Genomic DNA, 20,940 nt, shown 5'->3' with positions numbered 1-20,940 from the left:
TGATGTGTGATTCTCTGTGTCACTTTTCTGTCCATCATTGAAAAGGGAATACTGATTTCTCCAACTCTTAAAGAACTGCCTATTTCTCCCTTCAGTCCTGTCAATTTTTGTTTCCCATATTTTGGGCCCCTTTGGCATATACACATTTATAGTTGTATCTTGCTATATAGTACTTACACTAATATATACAACAATCACATAAATGTTATCACTTCTAATCTTTATTTAACCCTGTTATTTGACATTAATATAGCTATCCCACCTTCCTTTTTTTTTTTTTGAAGATTTATTTACTTATTTTATATATAGTGTTCTGCCTGCGTGCATGCCTGTGTACCAGAAGAGGGCACCAGATCTCATTACAGATGGTTGTGAGCCACCATGTGGTTGCTGGGAATTGAACTCAGGACCTTTGGAAGAGCAGCTGGTGCTCTTAACCTCTGAGCAACCACTCCAGGCCCCCAACTTTTCTTTCATTTTAAAAGTATTTTGTTTTTAACCAGGTAGTTGTGGCACACACCTTTAATCCCAGCATTCAGGAGGTAGAGGCAGGTAGATCTCTGAGTTTGAGACCAACATGATCTACAGAGTATGTAGATGCAGAGATTAAGATACACAGGACTAGGATGATATAGGTTAATTTTATTCGGGGAGAAGTCACTTACATGAGAAACTGATAACCCACAAGTTCCAGCTTTGAGGATCAACACCCAGCTGCTCTCTGTGACTGACCGGAACCAAGAGAGCAAGCCTGTCCCAGACCCCAGACCAAATCCCACATGCTCACAAATGCACCTGTGACCACGCCTGTTTGATGACTGTTTGGGCGTGGTCAGTGCCACAGGTGCGGCTAGTTGGATCTCTCACTACAAGACTGAGTTCCAAGACAGCCAGGGTAACACAGAAAAACCTGTCTCAAAAAAACAAAATAAAACAAAATTCATTTTTAATTACATGTATATATGGGATTGGAGGAAGGGAATGTGCACACATGTTTGGGTGCCTGCAGAAGTCAAAGGTAAGGTGTCAGCTGAAGTTGCAGGCAGTTGTAAATCACTCAATGAGGATGCTTGAAATCAAATTCTGGTCCTCTTTGAGACGACCCTCTTTCTTTGTTTTGAGCCCTCCATACTTCTTTGGCTATCATTTTCATGGAATATTTCTTCCCATCCTTTTACTTTCACTTTTGTAAGAGTGAGTGCGTGTGTGTGTGCCCTGATAGCTAAGGTGAGACTTACACATCTAGCATGTTAATGAATTATGGGATTTTTTTTTTTTTTGCTCCAATTTGCCAATCTTTACCTTTTACTGGAAGAATTTAACTCTTAGAATTAAGTGTCATTATCAATAAGAAAGTACCTAGCTATTTGTTTTCTGTTATGTATTATATATTTTTTCTTGACTTCTTCCATTGCTTCCTTATTTGTTTGCTTGATTTTGACTTTTGTTATACAAGTTAATGAACTCTAGCCCCTTCTCCTAAGACTAGTGCTGGTTTTCTCAGTCAAGTAATGTTCTCCCTTCCAAATGAATGATTTCTGATATTTCTTTCATGAACTGTCACACAATGTTTAAAAAAGTATCTACTTTTTCTGATAATAAGGTAGTCTCATGTTGGGCTGGGAGTGGTGGTGCCGGTCTTTAATCCCAGCACCTGGGAGACAGAAGTAGGCAGATCTAAATTTGAGGCCAGCCTGGTCCACATAGTGAGTTCCAGGACAGCCAGAGCAAATAGTGAGACCCTGTCTCAAAACCAACAAATAAAAAAAGTCTCATGTTTTATCTTTGTTTTCATATATCAAATTATTTGCTCTTTAAACACACATACATATCTATCCCACAAACTACTCATCATTCCATATGGAAAATTCATTGCTAATGTTTTTATCTGTCTACATGTACCCTTGGTCAGGCTGGACCCTAGGACACTTACAAAGGTTCTCTTGATGACTAAAAAGTGAGAGGTGTCAGGTGTGGTGGTACACACCTGTAAATCTAGTATTTGAGAGGTAAAGACAGGAAGATCATAAGTTCAAAATCATTCTCATCTACTTAAGTAAGTTCAAGGCCTTCCTGGTATACACAAGATCCTATCTCCAAGAACATTTTTTTAAAAAATGAGAAGTGGCTTACATTGTAAGAACGGGGATGCCTCTGTTTCCACTGTACCAGGAGCAGCTGAGCCACCACCAAGGTAGCAATGAGGATGAGGACCATTTCAGCATGCATGGCTTCATGGCCACGATGTTTGGCATGCATACGTGCATGCTCGACCCTGAAAGCCAAACAGACAGGGTGAGTCAAGGAAGGGATGGTGTAGTAGTAAATGAGCAGTGTTTCCTACAGTATTCTTCTAGCCCATAGCTCAGAACATGTCCCTGAGTTCTTCATTTATTTATGTGCTTATTAATTTATTTTTTGAGGCAGGGTATCTCTACAAAGCCATGGCTGTCCTAGAACTCACTATGTAGATCAAGCTGGCCTCAAACTCAGATATCTGACTGCCTTTATCTGCCATGTGCTGGAATTAAAGGCATACATCACCATGCCCAGCAGCCCTGGGTTTTTCAATTGAAGGGTACCATGAGAACTAGGAGCTAAGACCCATGTCTGAGAGAATGGACATGAACTAGAATAGAAACTCTCCAGGTTCTAGTTATAAGGCACAGCTTTAAGGGTTAGAGATGCCCCTTGTGGTAGAAACATAAGAAACCTTCCTTGAATCAGGAAGGAAATGCCAAGAGAAGCTAATGTCACTGCCCATTCCAATCCTATTCCAACCTGTCACTGGACAAAGAAAAGTAGAGTTTATAGTCATAAAGCCTTAGACTCTTAGTATTTATCACACCACTAAAGGGTGTAACATTGTACGTGTGCTGATTCTAGACAGTCTTGCTTTATTCATCATACCTTTTTGCCAGGGCTAGAGAATCAGGACTAACCAAAGGCTAAAAATTCTGAACTGCTTCAAGTCTGTACTAATCCAACCATGTCTTCGTCATCAGTATCAAGTAAATGCCTCTTCAAGGGCTCGAGGAAGTTCAATAATCTGACAACTACACAATGAATCTGGAACATTCATCTAAAGCTGGCATTTAGATAGTTGAGCACACATCTTTAACCCCTACACTCTGGAGGCAGAGGCAGATTCATGCCTATGAGTTTGAGGCTAGTCTGTCTAAAATACATTTGTGAGACCTTGTCCAAAAACATACATACATACACACATATTTTACAATGAAACAAAAATATACCTACTGGGCTGGAGAGATGGCTCAGAGGTTAAGAGCACTAGCTGCTCTTCCAGAGGTCCTGAGTTCAATTCCCAGCAACCACATGGTGGCTCACAACTATCTATAATGAGATCTGGTGCCCTCTTCTGTTGTGCAGGCATACATGCAGGTAGAATACTGTATACATAATAAAATCTTTAAATATATATATATTATAGCTCTAATCCATTGTATCTACAATAAATCTTTAGCTCTAATCCATTGTACCTAATCCTAAACTCTATGAAAACAAAGGATACAGCTGCACCTCATTCCCAATGCCAAACCCTAAAATATTTAAAATTACATTATAGTGAACAAACAAAAAAATCTTTCCTGTTTTTACCACAATTTTCCTGTGCCCTTTCAGGTTAATAGTCCTAACCTTTCTTTTTTTGGAGACAAGGGCTCACTATCTCACTATGAAGGCCAGGCTAGTCTTGAACTCACAGAGACCTAACTGCCTCTGCCTCCACAGTCCTAGAATTAAAGGTGTGCACCACCATGCCCAGCCTGGTCATAATCTTTTAATCACTGTTCATGTAAAATGATGTGAACATTAATCCTGATTTCTTTGTCTTACATATGATCCAGTTTAAAAAATCTTCAGAATTGCCGGTGGTGGTGTTCGACTTTATTCCCAGCACTTAAAAGGCAGAGGCAGGCGGATCTCTGTGCATTCAAAGCCAGCCTAGTCTACAGAGTGAGTTCCAGGACAGGCTCCAAAGTTACACAGAGAAACCCTGTCTCAAAAAACCAAACAAACAAACAAACAAACAAATGGAGTGAATTGTAAGGCCCTGTGTTACTGGCCTATATTCCAGCTACCTCAGAGGCTGGGGTAGAAGAATGGTAAATTCTAGGCCTGTCTAGGCTACACACTAAGTTCAAGGTTAGTTTGGACAACTTGACAAGACTGTTTCAAAATAAAAAGTAAAAAGAGGGCTGGGATTACAACTCAGTGGTAGACTGCTTGTTTAACATGTACGAGGAAGCCTAGAATCAATCCTCAGTACAGGGGAAAAAGGGGACGATGATAAAAGAGGCAGTGAGAAGTTAAATAACTTATCCCGTATCATAGAGCTAGTAATGGCAAAACTGGTTTCATCACAGGAGGATGCTTATTAGTATAAGTACCTACTTACTCTACGACCAAGTAAGCTGTTCAGAAGTGACCCAGATACTTGGAAAGCTTTCCAAAAGACCTGTCCAACTGGTCATAAGACACTGCATCCCATAGACAGAGAAGAAAAAGAGTGGTTACACAATTAGCTAGGTTAGCCTGTGGGACCCAAACTGGCACACTTACCTCCATTGCTCCTCTGGGGAGAGGTCTGACATATCAACCTATAGAAAGAAAGTACCAGAAAAATATGTCATTGACTTACAACTGTCCCCACCCAAAATAAGGGGCTCATAGACTCATCAGTATTTTCAAGGAATTAAAGGAGAAGGCTTCACACCTTACAATTTCTATGAAACCTTTCCTGCCATTACTTCACACTGATTTCTCCCTTCTTTAGCTGCTGGTGGCAATGAATGTTACATGGCTGAGTTAATCAAAGACTAACTCCCAAGATGCTCCCAGAACAATGGACATACTCATTATATGGTAAGAATGAACAAGTGGGATTTGACTCAGTCTGGCTTGTTATAAACCAGGGAAGGTTTCTTGGAACAACTGTGAAATATTATCCAGAAGTGAGAGAAATATTCTAGGCAAAGGAAATTACATGGATAGAAAGGGGAGAAAGTTTACAGTATATAAACAATTAAGTATGACTAGGATAAAGATGTCTCAGGATTAGTAAGATATGAAGCTAGATAAAATATTATCATATACCATCATACAAATGGCCACATAAGAGGAGGCAGAACATTAGACCAGGGCACAGTAATATGTGGCTCCTGCTCGGCCACTGCCCTTAGAAGTGCATGACCTTCTAAACTCAAAGCTCTGGTTCTACTTAGGGTCTTTCAAACTTGGCACTACTGATATTTGGGGGTTGTTTTTATTTGCTGGGGCAAGGAGTGTGTTCTATATATAATCAGCAGCATCCAGAAAGAATATCTAAAAATTGTCAAACTTATTCTAGGTAAAAAAGTTGCCCGTCAAAAACCTCTGTTCCAGAATATCACTATATCCTTGGCACTCAGAGTGTACCTTCTACTTCTTTAGAGCTATACAGAACCACACTGAAATTCTAGTGCTTGGGTCAGTCAACACAGTTTTGTGCCAAATGGGCTGGAAAAGTTCTCTGACGGCAAAGGAGAAAAGGGCTTAGAACCACTCAAATGAATAAATCAAAAATTATCCCTTTATTCCCAACATGGAGGGTGGGAGGCAAATACAAATCCTCATGTATAGCTGAGGAACTATTGGCAATCGATCGCTGCTGGGAGAGGGAGTCAGTTTTTGTCAATGGTGTGACACTGGTATACTGACCACACTCAGGTATTTGCCTAATACACAGGTCAACACAAACTGGACTCAATGGACTTCTTTTTTTTGGGGGGGGGGGGGGTTCGAAATAGGGTTTCTCTGTTGCTTTGGAGGCTGTCCTGGAACTCGCTCGTAGACCAGGCTGGTCTGAAACTCACAGAGATCCACCTGCCTCTATCTCCCGAGTGCTGGGACTAAAGGTGTGCGCCACCACTGCTCAGCCTCAATGGACTTCTTAAAAAGAGAGAAAGAAGGAACTTGAAGCTAAATAGGTAAAGAAGTGGAGGAAGGGATGAACAGGTTCAAAATATATGAAATTCTCAAAGAATTAACTAAACATTACTAAAAATATTCCTTTAGTACTTAAGCTGCAAGGCCTGCTTTCTCACCAATCCAGTAACTCCAGAAAAGCACTTTAAGGGTCTAGGAAAATAAATGGCTCAGTAGATAAAGCACTTTTCATAAAGTTCCACTCCTCAGCATCCACATAAATTACCATCTGATTTGCCACCTGTAATCCCTAAACTAGGGAATCTCTCCAGCAAGTTAGCTAGCTGGACTAGCAGAATGTTCAACCTCTAGGTTCAGGTGAGAGACCCTACTCCAATATATACAAGGTGGAGAGCAATCAAAGACACCAAAGACTACCTCTAGCCTCCACATGTATGTGGGCATACATGCATGCATATCCATACAGGTATGTCACAGAGATGAAAGGAGGGTGAGGCGAGGGAGGGAGGGAAAAAGAGGAACATTTTAAATAAAACATTTGAGATAAAACACAACTTCACTCTACTACTAAATCAAGTTCTACACATTAGCAGGCATTGTCTGTGTGTACACTGGGAGTGCTCAACACTGTGTAAGTCAAGCTTTCTGGCTGAAAGAAAGAGAGAGAGAGAGAGAGAGAGAGAGAGAGAGAGAGAGAGAGAGAGAGAGAGAGAGAGAGAAATGAAGGCTTTGCTTTATTAATCTTTGTGACAAAGTCAACCACTTTCCTTCCTTCTGTTCTGCATGCTGCCTCACAAAATTTATTCAGGTGTCCTGACTCAGGCTTTCATCTTGCCAGGAACAGAAGTCAGATACTCCAAGAGGGAACAATAGATGGAAAAATCCAGAAAAGCTCATTGGGAGGCTCAGCAACAGACAAGTAAGGATCTCATTCCTAAAGGAACAACCAATGCCCAAGTTTCATGTTACTTATAGATAAGTCTTTACCAACTCAGACCTACACAATGCCAAGCTCATCTACTTATAATCTCCAAATAATTGGAACTCACTCTTGTCCCTGGGCCTTTCCATACCAGTTCTTCTTCCTGCAATACCCTTTTCTTACTTTTCCTATCCAAATCCAATTCTTTGAGAAGTCAGCTCAAATTTCACCTCAGTGAATTTCTCAAGCAAGGATTTCTCCTTTTTACTTGAAGTATGAACCATCTGAGTGTTTGTTAGAGTGCTTGCCCAGCATTCACAGGTCCTGGGTTCAATCCCAGCCAGGGTGGGAGGGAAAGAAAAGCACAACTCAGGAACTACCCAGAACCACTAAATCAGAATCTGACTTTTTTTTCAGAATCTGAATTGCCTAGATATATATATGTATGTATGAGGGTGTCAAACCACCTGGAGCTGAATTACAGACCACTGTGAGCTGCCCTGTGGGTGCCAGGAACTGAACCAAGGTTCTCTTGGAAGAGAAGCCAGTGTTCTTTTTTTGTTTTTGTTTTTTTTTGTTTTGTTTTGTTTTGTTTTCAGACAGGATTTCTCTGTGTGTAGCTTTGGAGTCTGCCCTGGAACAGGCTGGCCTCCAACTCAGAGAGATACACCTGACTCTGCCTCCCGAGTGCTGGGATTAAAGGCATGCATCACCACTGCCCAGCACAGCCAGTGTTCTTAACAGTGAGCCATCTCTCCAGCCCCAGAATCTGACTTTTAACAAGACCTCCAGGTGATTGTTATAAATGTGAAATTTGAAAAACACTCTTCTAGAACATTAATTTACAGTATCATGCTATCTCAGACATGATTTACAAATTATCTAACTGCTTAAGGCCAACCCAGGTTAATGTAAGCAAGGAGTCTACAGCTCAAAATTTAAGAAGGCATATAGTTTGAGGTAGTGATCCTGCATTTGTATAATCTTGTGCTTCCTTAAGGTTGTGACCTAGCTTTTGAATTCATCACCCCAGTTCTGGACTGGCCTAGTGTACCTTGTACCTCTCCCATATACCAGGAAGACGCCTCAGAACCAACACATACTTTACACTGCTTTTGTGTCATCTAAGGAGAACAGCAAAGAACCGAGTAGTCAGTAACTATGTAAGTAATTGAGGAAAATCCTCTCCTATGATCTAAGTATGCTAACAAACTAGCACACTACCTGAACGCGCTGAAACAAGAGAGTATACAAACACCTGAAAGTGCCTAAAAAGTATCTGGAGAGAGAATAGGTATTTGGTACCAGAAAGCATCTAGAAAAATCATGCTAAAAAACTTTATGTAAGCCAGGCATTGGTGGCGCATGCCTTTAATCCCAGCACTCGGGAGGCAGAGGCAGGCAGATCTCTGTGAGTTCGAGGCCAGCCTGGTCTCCAGAGCAAGTACCAGGATAGGCTCCAAAGCTACACAGAGAAACCCTGTCTCGAAAAACAAAAAACAAACAAACTTTATGTGAGAAAATAAAACAGGTGCATACTCAAGAAAGAAAATCTACTGAAGGGCAAACTATGAACACAGAGTACTGGATCAGGCATGGAAGTGTTTCTGAGAGTGAACCATGTGTTATTATCTATGTCTTACTTCTGCCACCTGAAAACAGAACAAGACCTCTGACTCCATCATATGGTTATGAGGAAAGTACCCTGGGAGTGACCCGCCCTTCCTCTAGAAGAATATAAACTACTGAAGAGGCCAGGGAACTCAAAGTTGGTGAAGCATGGGTCAGCAATGCTTGCAGAGCCCCAGGGAGAAGAGATCAGAAGGGCAAGCCCTAAGGCTAAGACTAGATTTGGGGCTTAAAAGATCATCAGCACTTCACAAAGCAGTATAAACGTTAAGAATAACATATGATCTGGCTTTAATATTTGTGTCCAGATCCAAAAGGTTACTTAAATTACATTCAAATCAGTGTTCTTGTTCAAGTGCAAAAACAAGGAAAGCTGTTAACTGTAGCTATAATTAACCTGTACCATCTGGAAAGACATCTTTATTTGGTACCTCATTAAAGGAGTCTGTTCATCTGGGGCCAAGCACTAACTCAGTCTGAAGGTACTTTGTCTGAAGCTCGGGTGGATTATTAGGCAGGCTCCAGGGCAAGGGTAATAACTGATGGTCCTATAACCAACACCTAAAACACACAATAAAAAAAAAAAAAACATATATACAATGTTTTATTGCTAGTTAACCTCTCTGCTCCTCAGATCTCACAAGTCATGCCAACCTACCTAAGTCCAGATTTAAAAGAAGTTAAACCAAAAATGTTAGACAGGGGACAAGAGAAAATTTTGCAAAGACAGAAAATTATCAAAGTTGAGGGCTATGTTTTCTCAGGTGCAAGAGTTAAGTACCCACCCTATGTATCCACAAGCAGACCTGCTGTCCTCCACAAATGGCATATACTCTGTGATCTCTGTCTTTCTATAAGCTTTGTCTCTTAAGCCCCTCTCTTCCACCAAATCAAATTCTTTCTGCAAAACACTGAACAAATCTTCCTGGGTTCTGGAAAGCACTTTAGAACATCCTCCACACTTGACTATGTGTATCTAGATACAATTATACCCATATGCTAAAAGCTTATTATGAAACCGAAAATTTCTTTCAGAATCCACACAAACCTCCTATATAAGAATCTGCAGGCTAACACGATACTGAAGTGATTTATATGCACACTAAAGTTTAAAAAGTATTGCTACTATATTCAGCACTCATATTCACAATCTGCATCTATAAGCATATGCATCTCTACACTTGGTTCTTTTCATTAAGAAATAGCAATTTGACTACTAATTAAAATACTCATTTTAATATTACAATTCTACTGTCAAATTAAACAGTAAGAAAATACCCATTTAAAAAGTATAGTAGTCATTGGTTTTTAGTATATTCATAGAATTGGGCCACAATCACCCAAAAAAGGAACCACATAACTGCAGTTACTTTCCATTCTTCTTCCAGACTATGGCAACTACTTACTTACTTTCTACCACTATCAAGATTTTCTTAATATAGGTAGTTCATATAATACTGCAATAACATGGTCTTTTGCTTCATTCACATAGCATAACTGTTTTCAGGGTTCATTCAATTTGTAGCATGTATAGTAGTTCCTTCTTTTGATTGCTAACAACATTCCAATGTATGGATATATCATATTTCTCCATTCACTAGCTGGCAGACATTGGGGTCACTGACTTCTGAGCTATTACAAATAATGTTGCTATATAAACATTTGTCCCTAATGTTATATAAATGTATGTTTTCATTTCTCTTGAGAACATAGCTAGGAGTATAACTGCTGGGTCACATGATAACTCTACTTGTCTTCTGAGAACTGCCAAACTTTACATAGCAACTACATTTTACAGTCTTAAGAGCAGTATGTGATAGCTTCGATTTCACCAAATCCTTCCCTACATTTTTTCTTTAAATTTCTGTATTTTGGCCGGGCTTTGGTGGGGAGGCAGAGGCAGGCAGATCTCTGTGAGTTCGAGGTCACCCTGGTCTACAGAGCAAGTGCCAGGAAACAGAGAAAAAAAAATCTGTATTTTTATTGTGAATGGAGCACATGCCCCAGCACAGTAGTGAAAGTGCAAGGACAACCTGCAGGAGTTGGTTCACTCCCTCCACCAGGTGGTTTCCAGGGATGTCCTCTAACTTCCATGCCACCCCCTCCACACACACATATATAAGTATATTTATTTATTTTGGAGGGTGTAAATGTCACGGCACGGGTATGGAGATCAAAGAACAATTTATGAAAGTTGGTTTTCTCTTTCTAACATGTGGGTTCTAGGAATCAAACTAAGGTCATCAGGCTTGGCACTCGGTGCCTTTACCCACTGAGCCATCTCACTGACACTTGAGTCAATATCTGTATATGCTATACAGCAGGAGTCCAACTTCCATAAAATTTAATTTATAAATTTGCCTTAAGAGATGGCCTCAGAAAAGTGATTACTTTGTTTAAAGACCTAACTAAGTTCAGATCTCTAGCACCTACAGAGAAGCTGGGTATCTGTAACAGAGAAGCTGGGCAGCCTGCATCTGTAACCCCAGCACAAGGGAAGCATAGTGACTTATGGTTTTTATTGCTGTGATAAAACACCACGACCAAAAGGAGGTATGTTACATGAAAGCTTTTAGTCTCTCATTCACAGAAGTCAGGGCAGAAGCCTAGAGGCAGGACCTGATGCAGAGGTCATGGAGGAGTCTTCCTTTCTGACTCGCCATAGCTTGCTCACTCAGGACTACCACCCACATGAAGCAGGCCCTCTCACATTAATCATCAAGAAAATGCATCACAGGGTTACCCACATGCCATTCTTATGTGGGCATCTTCTCGATTCATTCAAAATGACTCTAGCTTCTATCAAGTTGACATAAAACTAGCAAGCACAGATGGGACATGTGGATTGAACATGACAGAACACAACACAACAGATGGACCCCTGGAGCTTGCTGCCCAGCCAGTCTAGCCACTGTTTCTAGATACATTATTGAGCCCCAGGCTCAGAGAGAGATCCTGTCACAAAGAGGAAGGTAGAAAGTGACTAAGGAAGACACCTGACATTGACCTCTGACACACACACACATATGCACACCCCTACATGCACAAGTGCACAGCACATATCAATGTACATGTATAAAGATATATAATCCAATGTATAATCTTATACACAACACTTGCTTTGAATTCCAAAAGAAATAAAAACATTATTATTGGCTCCTAGGCAATATGCATTTTTTTTTGTTTGTTTTGTTTTTCAAGACAGGGTTTCTCTGTAACTTTGGAGCCTGTCCTGGAACTCGCTCTGAAGACCAGGCTGGCCTCGAACTCACAGAGATCCACCTGCCTCTGCCTCCCGAGTGCTGGGAGTAAAGGAGTGCGCCACCATTGCCAGGCACAAGTAGTACATTTTAATTGTATGTTTTTCACTCCAAGAAGTGGCCTTAGGACAACAGCTACTCTTTTCTCAAAAAAGAAACAACCAGTTGTAGGTTCCAGTCTGACACAGCTCTTCAATGCTATGTCAACAAATAGGGTGTCTCCATGTGCCTCAGTTTATCCATCTATAAAATGAGAGGACTGGCTTAGATGGTGTTCAAGTTCTCTTAAGCTAAAATAGTATAATTCACACAAAATTCATCTCACTCTAAATTTTTGGCATCAGCTTGTCAAAACTGCCATTTCCTTAGTTACCATAGAAGTAAAAGCAAAATGGCATGCCAAAGCTGAAAATTAACCACCAAATTAACTCAGCAACAATTTACCACAGATCTGCAAATATCAGGAGTATCCATCAACAAGATCATGACCTCCTACCACATGTACATATACACACATATACCTAATTTTTAAAAGAATAAAAATCAATCTTCTGAGTGATAACCCCTTATAACATACAAGGTACTTTATACTCTAGCCCAACTACCTTATCTCACCTCTTTCTACCAAATGGCTTCTACTTCAGCCACATTAAATCAGATACCATTCTACCATGTCCTTCTCTCCCACCACAGTGCTTTGGCTACTGCTATGTCTTTCCCTCAAATTATCTCCCCTTCACTGTTCAGCTCACTCCTTTCTACCCTGTAAGATGTAGGTCACTTATCACTTCCTTTGAGAGATATTCTGAAAATTTTTAGTTTTTGTAGACTGGGTTGGCCTCGAACTCAAGAGATCCACCTGTTTCTGCCTCCTGAGTGCTGGGATTAAAGGTGTGTGCTATCACCACCCAGCTAGATATTCTGAAATTTTATTCATTCATATATAGTCACTCAAAAACCTAAATTATGTTTAGCTCCAGACTGGGAGTATAACAACAATAATTAATGCTTCTCATGAACAGGATAGGGTCTTGGTTGCCCTTTCTACCATAGCAGCATGGTTTAAATACAGGCTCATTTGTTTGAATACTTTGTCCTGAGTTGGTAGAATGGTTTGGGAAGGATTAGGAAGAGGTGTGTCACTGGAGACAGGCTTTGAGGTTTCAAGAATCCATTATTCTCAGTATATAATGTTACAGATACATGTGTGAACCCTCAGCTGTTCCTGCTTTCATACCCTTGCTCCACCATCATGAACTCTAGACCTTTGAGACTGTAAACCCAATTAAACACTTTTTTTTCTTTTTTTGTTTTTTTGACACAGGGTTTCTCTGTGCAACAGTCCTGGCTATCCTGGAACTCACTTTGTAGAACAGGCTGGCCTCAAACTCACTGAGTTCTAACTGCCTCTGCTTCTGCCTCTGCCTCTGCCTCCCAAGTATTGGGACTAAAGGCATGTGCCACCACCATCTGGTTAAACACTTTCTTTTATAAATTGGTCATGGTACTTTGTCACAGCAATAGGAAGTAACTAATATAGCAGCATGTAGCATGAAGGTACTATCTTTAAAGCAAAAGGCTGGCCGAGCGGTGGCGGTGCATGCCTTTAAACCCAGCACTCGGAAGGCAGAGGCAGGCAGATTTCTCTGAGTTCAAGGCCAGACTTACTGATACATTAAAGATGTAAGTACAGATGTCTAGGTGGTGACATGAATAAGAAATGCTCTCCAGCCGGGCATTGGTCGCGCACGACTTTAATCCCAGCACTTGGGAGGCAGTGGCAGTTGTATCTCTGTGAGTTGTATTGAGTTCGAGGCCAGCCTGGTCTCCAGAGCGAGTGCCAGGACAGGCTCCAAAGCTACACAGTGAAACCCTGTCTCGAAAAACCAAAAAAAAAAAGAAAGAAAAGAAAAAGAAAAAGAAAAAGAAAGAAAGAACGAAAGAAAAAAGAAATGCTCTCCATACTCTAGAGCATTGGAATGGCTGGTTCCCAGCTGATACACAAGTTTAGGGAGGTGTGGAGGTGCGGTCTTGTCAGAGAAATTATATCACTAAGGGTGGGCACTGAGAGCTTAAAGCCTCACCCTACCTCCAGTTCACTCTCTCAGCTTTAAGCTCATGGTTCAAGATGTGAGCTCGAAGCATGATGTGAGCTTCAGCCCCCATACCTGTCTGCTGCCTCTGTCCTGCCAGTACAGACTCCATCCCTCTGGAACCATGTCAAAATAAACTATTTTATAAGTTGCCTTGGTCATGGTGTTTTATCACAGCATCATAAAGTAAACAATGCAGTCCCAGATTTCCATTTTTACTTCACGATGATGTAAAAGCATATGCATTCACTAGAAACCACTCCTCACATTACAGTCATTTCTTGGGTGAGCAATATGTCATATAATACCTAATTTTACATTAATTTTTATTAAATTTGTCTGGGTGGTGGTGGCAGCCTCAGGACACACCTCTAATCCCAACAGGCAGAGACAGGTGGATCTCTATGAGTTGGAGGCCAGTCTGGTCTACCGAGTTCCAGGACAACCAGGGTGATCACACAAAGAAAACCTGTCTCAAAAAAAAAAAAAAAGTATATATGTTTGTGCCTGCACACATATCATAGCATGTGGGGAGGCCAAAGGTTATCTTGTGAGTTCTAGGTTATCATGGGTCCTAGGAAATGAACTAAGGTCAACAGGCTTGACCAAGCACCTTTGCCCATTGAGTCACCTTGCCAGCCGTTCTGTGATGTAGCCATGGCAGCAAACCCAGCTTCAGTCAATCACAAGAGCACAAGGATAAACAACTGATACTCTACAGGAGGCTATATTGGTAATTTGCTGAGCAAGTATATTAAATGCATTTTTATTTTCTATGTTCAATTATAATGGGCTTACCAGGACAAACCTAAATATTAAGTAAAAAAGAATCTGTATGTGAAGAAGAATTTCTGAACAACTTGAATTATATACTTATACATATGCCAGTCATCTCAGCACTCCAGAAGCTGATGGAGGATCATAATTCAAGGTCAACCTCAACTACATAGTAAGACCCTGTCTCAAAACTGAAGTGCAGGAGCTTGCAACTCAATGAGTAAGTGCTTGTTCTGCAAGCATGAGGACCTAAGTTCAGATCTCTAGTATGCATGTAAAAGCAGGGTACGACAGTGTGCATCTGTAATTCCAGTACCAGGGGACAGAAACAGACAGATCCCGGAAGCTCACTGGCCAGTTTGTCTAGCTGAAATGACCTTGTCTCAAAAGATGATAATGTGGAGAACCAATACCAAAGTCAACTTCTGCTTGCACTGACATGGCAATCCTGGGGGGGGGGGGGACAGGTTGGGGGAGAGAGACAGACAGACACACAGACAGACACACACACATCTTTTTAAAAATTACAAAAGGGAGTCATGAAAAAAAATAATAATAAAGGGAGCTATGAACCTTAAATTCTGTCAAATGATAACTTCTGTCAGTGACATATGGACAGGAAACTATCATGAGGAAGGCTTTAATACAGGGGGCTATTCATTACCCCAAAACACACACACACACACCTTTTAAAAATTTCAAAGAAAAAATACTTAGTGAATATGTTAGGAAAAGGATAAAAAGGCCAAAACACAGAAATAGAAGCACAGCTATGTAATATTTTCATACCTGATATGTTTATTCTGTCCTTATTGTCTTTGCATAAGCTTGGGTTTTTAATCATCTTATCTAGACTATGACAGAATCTTCCTGATTGATGTATTCTCCTTCCCTAAACCTGATCCCTCCAAAAATAACTTCAGCACTACTTTAGCTTCAAGCCTTTTGCGACACTGATCTGAAAAATTTACTCCCTTGTTCTAAGCTCATGGTGTTTTCCTGACATGGTATTGAAGAGGCCTCTCCAATCCCACCCCTAACTGTTCTTCCTTACATTTAATCTATATTCCATCCATACAGAACTGCTGATATTCCCATGCTATTTGTACCTGAAAGCCCTCATCTTTTCATTCTGTTGTTACCACTCCTCCTTATCTCACAGGTTTTGAATATCTATTGAACTGAAACAATCTTTGTTTTTCCCTTGCAGTTGTTTTGGTTTAGTTTTTTATATAGGTTTTTGCTATGTAATCCTGGCTGGCCTGAAACTCACTATGTAGCCTAAGCTGGCCTTGAATTTGTGACAAAAACTTGCTTTTGCCTCCCGGGTGCTGGGATTATAGGGCTGTGCCACCACACTCAGCTTTCAAACACAATTCCTTTTTTTTTTTTTTTTAAGATTTATTTATTTAATTAGGTATATGGCTTTCTGCCTGCATGTATACCTGCTCGCCAGAAGAGGGCACCAGATCTCATTACTGACGGTTGTGAGCTACCATGGGGTTGCTGGGAATTGAACTCAGGACCTCTGGAAGAATAGTCAGTGCTCTTAACTGCTGAGCCATCTCTCCAGCCCTCAAACACAATTCTTTAGAAGTAAATCAGGGTGACTAGAGAGATGTCTCAGTGATTAAGAGCACTTGATGTTCTTGAAGAGGACCTAGTTCAGTTCCTAGCACCCACATGGTAGTTCACAACTATCTGGAACTCCAGTACCAGGACATCTCCTGATTTCCACAGGCTCTAGGCACTAACATGATATATGTACATATAAGCAAACATATTCATACACATGAAATAAAAGCAATAAATCTTTATTTTATATGTATGATTGTCTTGCTTACATGTAAGTATGTAGTGAACATACTTGTATGCAATACCCACAGAGGTCAGAAGGTGGCATAAGAATCCCTAGAACTGGAGTTATAGGTGGCTATAAGCCATTCTATGTGGGTGCTGGGAATCAAACCTGGGTCCTCTGCAAGAGTAGCAATTGCTCTAAACATCTTTCTAGTTCCCAAAACTAATTTTAAAAATTCTTGAAAAGAAGTTGGAGAAAAAAGCCAGGCCTGGTGGTGTACATCTTAAATCCCAGCACATATGAGTCACAGGCAGGCAGACTTCTGCAAGTTCAAGGCCAGACTGGTCTGTATAGTGAGTTCTAGGGCAGCCAAAGCTACACAGTGAGGCCCTTACTAAAAACAAAACAAAAGAATAGCCAGTCTTTTTTTTTTTTTTTAAGATTTATTTTATGTATGAGTGTTCTGTCTGCATGACAGAAGAGGGCATCAGATCCCATTACAGATGGTTGTGAGCTACCACATGGTTGTTAATTATACTCAGGACCTCTGGAAGAGTAGCCAGTGCTCTTAACTGCTGAGTCATCTTTTCATCCCACCATTCTGAAAAATAAAAAATATGGGGTGGGCCTAGGCCCTATCCCAAAGAATATGACAGACTCTGAAGACCCCCCCCCCAATGGAAGACCTCACTCATTCTGGGGAGCAGAAATGGTATGGGAAAGGTAGGGTGTTAGTGGGGAGCAGGGGAGGAGGGGAGGAAGAGGGAACTGGGATTGACAAGTAAAACAATCTTGTTTCTAATTTAAATTAAAAATGGGGGAAATATTTTTAAAAAGTAAAAAAAAAAAAAAAACATTAAAAAGGAAGGAAGGGGAAAGAAAACAAAAATAACTAAATCAGAGCCTACAGAAATGGCTCCTTTGGTAAAGAGCCTACTGTGCAGGCATGAGGAAGACCTAAGTTTGGATCCCCAGAAGCTGGGCACTGTAATGTGTCTGTAACCCTTGCACTTAAGAGTGAGGGCAGGGTGGGTAGATATAGGCACATCTCTAGAGCTCTCCAACCAGCCAGTCGAACTAGTCAGTTAACTCAGACAACAGGGAAAGATCCCACCTCAAAAAACAAGGCAAAAAGCAATAGAGAAAGATACGTAATGTCAACATTTGACCTCTACACACTTGTACACATGTACATAAGAACACACACCCAAATCGGGCGTCTTCTCTATTAAGTCTTCTTTCCTTTTTTAAGGTATTAAGGATTTAAGGTATTTAAGGAACCCAGGATATTACACACACTAGGCAATTTATGAAGTCTTTAATTACTTGAGGATCCCCATCAGAGTTCATCACTCCCTCTTTTGTTATCACAGTACCTAACATACACTTATACTATACGTCAGCACTTGTTACCAGATCAGTTGTACCCCACAATTACCTGTGTTATGTCCTCATCTTTGTGTCCCTAGCATAATATCTGGTACTAAATAGCTAAAGACTGAAAAGATGAATAAATGTATTTGAATTCCTCAGCCTGGCATTCAAAATCAACCTCACCTTAGCCCCAACCTACATTATCATGAGATATGTTCTTCAGAGGCAGATAGATCTCTGTGAGTTGGAAGCCAGCCTGATCTACAAAGTGAGTTCCAGGACAGCTAGGGATACACAGAAAAACCCGACTCAAAAAATCAAAATAAAGCTGGGCAGTGGTAGTAAACTGTACTCAGGAGGCAGAGGCAGGAGGATCTCTGTGAGCTCAAGGCCAGCCTGGTCTGCAGAGTGAGTGCCAGGAGGGATTCCAAAGCTACACAGAGAAACCCTGATTTGAAAAACCAAATAAATAAATAGATAAATAAATAAAAGCTCAGGTAGTCTCTTTATCTAAGTCATAATCTGTAAAGTGCTCCCAAAAGGTAACTGATATAATTTAATACACAAAGAATATAGGATAAAATTGGAATTGTCAGTGTTCACCAGAGAAATCAGAGTCACATTACCACCTTCAAATCATTTCTGTGCCTGTTTTGATGACAATATTTTACTGAAGCAGAATTAAAAGAGCTAATGCTTAAAAAAAAAAATGCTTAACAGTGCCTGGTTCGCATTAAACACTAAAAAAGTTAGCTATTACTAACATCAGAATAAGAGGAAAAATAAGCGTTTGTGCAGAACAGTAAATGATAACCTCAGAAGACAGACTCAATCCTAAGGGAAATGAGTAAAATGTCATATAAAACTTCAGAGTAGGGGCTGGAGAGATGGCTCAGCAGTTAAGAGCACTGGTTGTTCTTCCAGAGGACCCAGGTTCAATTCCCATGCACCCCCATGGCAGCTCACAACTGTCTGTAACTTCAGTTCCAGGGGATCTGACAGCTTCATACCAATACACATAAAATAAAGTTAATAAATTATTTAACTTCAGAGTAATAAGAGTATATTCAGTTATTCCTAACACCAACAATGAAGGGGAAAAGCTCAGTTGGCTTGCCCATTTCCCAGTTTCTCCCCAGCTGCCCAGAGCTAAAAGCCCCATGGCTATGACCCAGCACCCTCTCGGGAAAGGGAGGGAACTAATGAGTTTGTGTTTACCTACAGATTTTCCTCTGAGGAACACAGATAACAAATGACTTTAAGAAGGGAAAACAAAGAAATAAAGACAGAGATGAGAAAAACACTAGATGGATCTTTAGTTAGCTTCCCAGGAAAAGCTTTTAGGCTAAACAGCCTCAAGTGTACTACTAGTTCTCCAGAGCATTCTCTGGGAGTGCTCTGAAAGTCAGAGACGCAAACAAAAAACAGAATCTGGGAAAACTTATGAAAAGGACTAAAGAGTTAAAACTGTACAGAATTTAAAGTTCTAAGCTGCTAGGCATAGTGGTGCATGCCTTTGATCCAGCACTCAGGAGGCAGAAGCAGGCAAATCTCTGTGAGTTCAACGCCACAGGGCAATTTTGAGGACAGCCAGGGCTACACAGAGAAACCCTGTCTGGAAAACCCAAAAATAAATAAATAAAATTCTAACCCATCTAAGAACTACAACAGAGATATTCAAGAGAGAATAGGCTGGGGCTGGAGAGACAGCTCAGCAGTTAAGAGCCATGGATGATATTCTAGAGGACCCAGGTTCAGTTCCCAGCACCTACATACAGTTTGCAACTGCCTGTAAATCTGTACCAGGGGACTCTGATGCCCTCTTCTGGCCTCTGCAGGCACTGCATGCAAATGGTATACAGACGGCAGATGGAGGCAAACCACCCATACATGAAAAATTAAACAAAAAAACAGGGTATAGGCTGATCATGAAGAGATCACTTCCTAGGGATTTCAAAATAGGCTGATGGATATGATTGAGGATATAACTTCAATAAAGACCTGAATGCAAGAATAAGTGCTGGAACTACAAGAGATGAAAAATGATATGGTTCTATCTCCTCAGAGTTCATTGCCTAATAGGGGAGTGAAACACAATACAGTAAGTGCTGATAGAAATCTGCACCGAGCACAAAGGAAGCAAATAGTAAGTCCTCTGATTCTCTATAATTCACTGGTACAGAGTAATATGACATCACAATAAAGTAGAAATGCTTCATAAGCAGTTTTATATTGAATACTGGCCAAAAAAAAACCCCAAAAAACTGGCAATGTCACACATGCCTGTAATCTCAGTACTTGGGAGACTAGCCTGAGCCACACAATGAGTTCAATGCCAGGCCTGGTTACACAGGGAAACCCTATCTTAAGAAAAGGAAAAAAAAAAAAAAAGTGCCAAGTACGGTGGCACTAATCCCAGGCACTAGAGAGGCAGAGGCAGGAGAATTCGAGGCAAGTCTGGTCTACATGAGTTCCAGGCCAGGCGACAGAGTGAAACCCTGTCTCAAATAAACAAACAAAAAACAAAAAGGAAACAGAGGAAAGGTGAAGGGACACTGGTAGTGGGGCCAAAGACAGTAAGTATATCAGCCAGCTTTTGTGACACAGTCATCTCCCCCTTAATGCTAAGCACAGTCCACACCTTCCTGCATTATTCAATAAACATATTGATGTGTGCCAAGCCCTGGGCAAGGCACCAAGAAAGGCAAAGAGATGAGTGTTTCTCAACTTGAGGGTCAAAATATTTCTCTTTATCTTTTTTTCTCTCTCCTACCCTCATTACTAAGCAGATGGCACCATAATTCCTTCTAGAAATGCATGAGCTATTTAATCATAACAGTCAAAAAGTGAGTTACAAAAAAAAAAAAAAAAGCGACTTACATTAAAAAGCAAGAGTAAACCATGGTGACTTACTTTAAAACCATGGTGGCTCATAACTATAATCCCAACAGACTAAAACAGGAATTTAAGGCCAGCATAGGCTATGCAGCAAGAGCCTCTCTCAAAAAATAACAACAACAACAAAAAAAGCCAACACTAAAACCCAACAACAAAAAAGCAAGGGTGAGCTGGCTGTTGCTATAAACTCTTAAGAACATACCAGGATATCTGCCAGAGTAAGACTGAGTGCTAAAAGTC

At 40.6% G+C, this 20,940-nt stretch overlaps 2 protein-coding genes across 8 annotated transcripts in view; both read right to left on the bottom strand.

Moving 5' to 3' along the window:
* Folr1 (folate receptor alpha) overlaps positions 1 to 20,940 on the bottom strand; it is a 349,146-nt gene that overhangs the window by 185,871 nt on the left and 142,335 nt on the right.
* LOC100759075 (RING finger protein 121) overlaps positions 1 to 20,940 on the bottom strand; it is a 64,163-nt gene that overhangs the window by 37,198 nt on the left and 6,025 nt on the right. For 5 of the 7 annotated variants that reach the window (XM_027407867.2, XM_027407864.2, XM_035442331.1 and 2 more), the window contains exons 2-3: positions 4,582 to 4,619; positions 2,134 to 2,275 (exon numbers count right to left, since the gene is read on the bottom strand). In XM_027407867.2, coding sequence (XP_027263668.1) covers positions 2,134 to 2,275; positions 4,582 to 4,613 — 174 coding nt within the window. In that variant the 5' untranslated portion in view covers positions 4,614 to 4,619. Of the gene's footprint in view, positions 1 to 2,133; positions 2,276 to 4,581; positions 4,620 to 8,928; positions 9,059 to 20,940 lie in introns of those variants that run through there. The other 2 variants (XM_027407866.2, XM_035442330.1) reach the window with 2 other exon arrangements.

This window comes from Cricetulus griseus, chromosome 3 (genome assembly GCF_003668045.3).
Source record: "Cricetulus griseus strain 17A/GY chromosome 3, alternate assembly CriGri-PICRH-1.0, whole genome shotgun sequence".
NCBI lineage: Eukaryota > Metazoa > Chordata > Mammalia > Rodentia > Cricetidae > Cricetulus > Cricetulus griseus.
The sequence above is the reverse complement of the archived record's forward strand: the minus strand, read 5'-3'. Positions and strand labels throughout refer to the sequence as shown.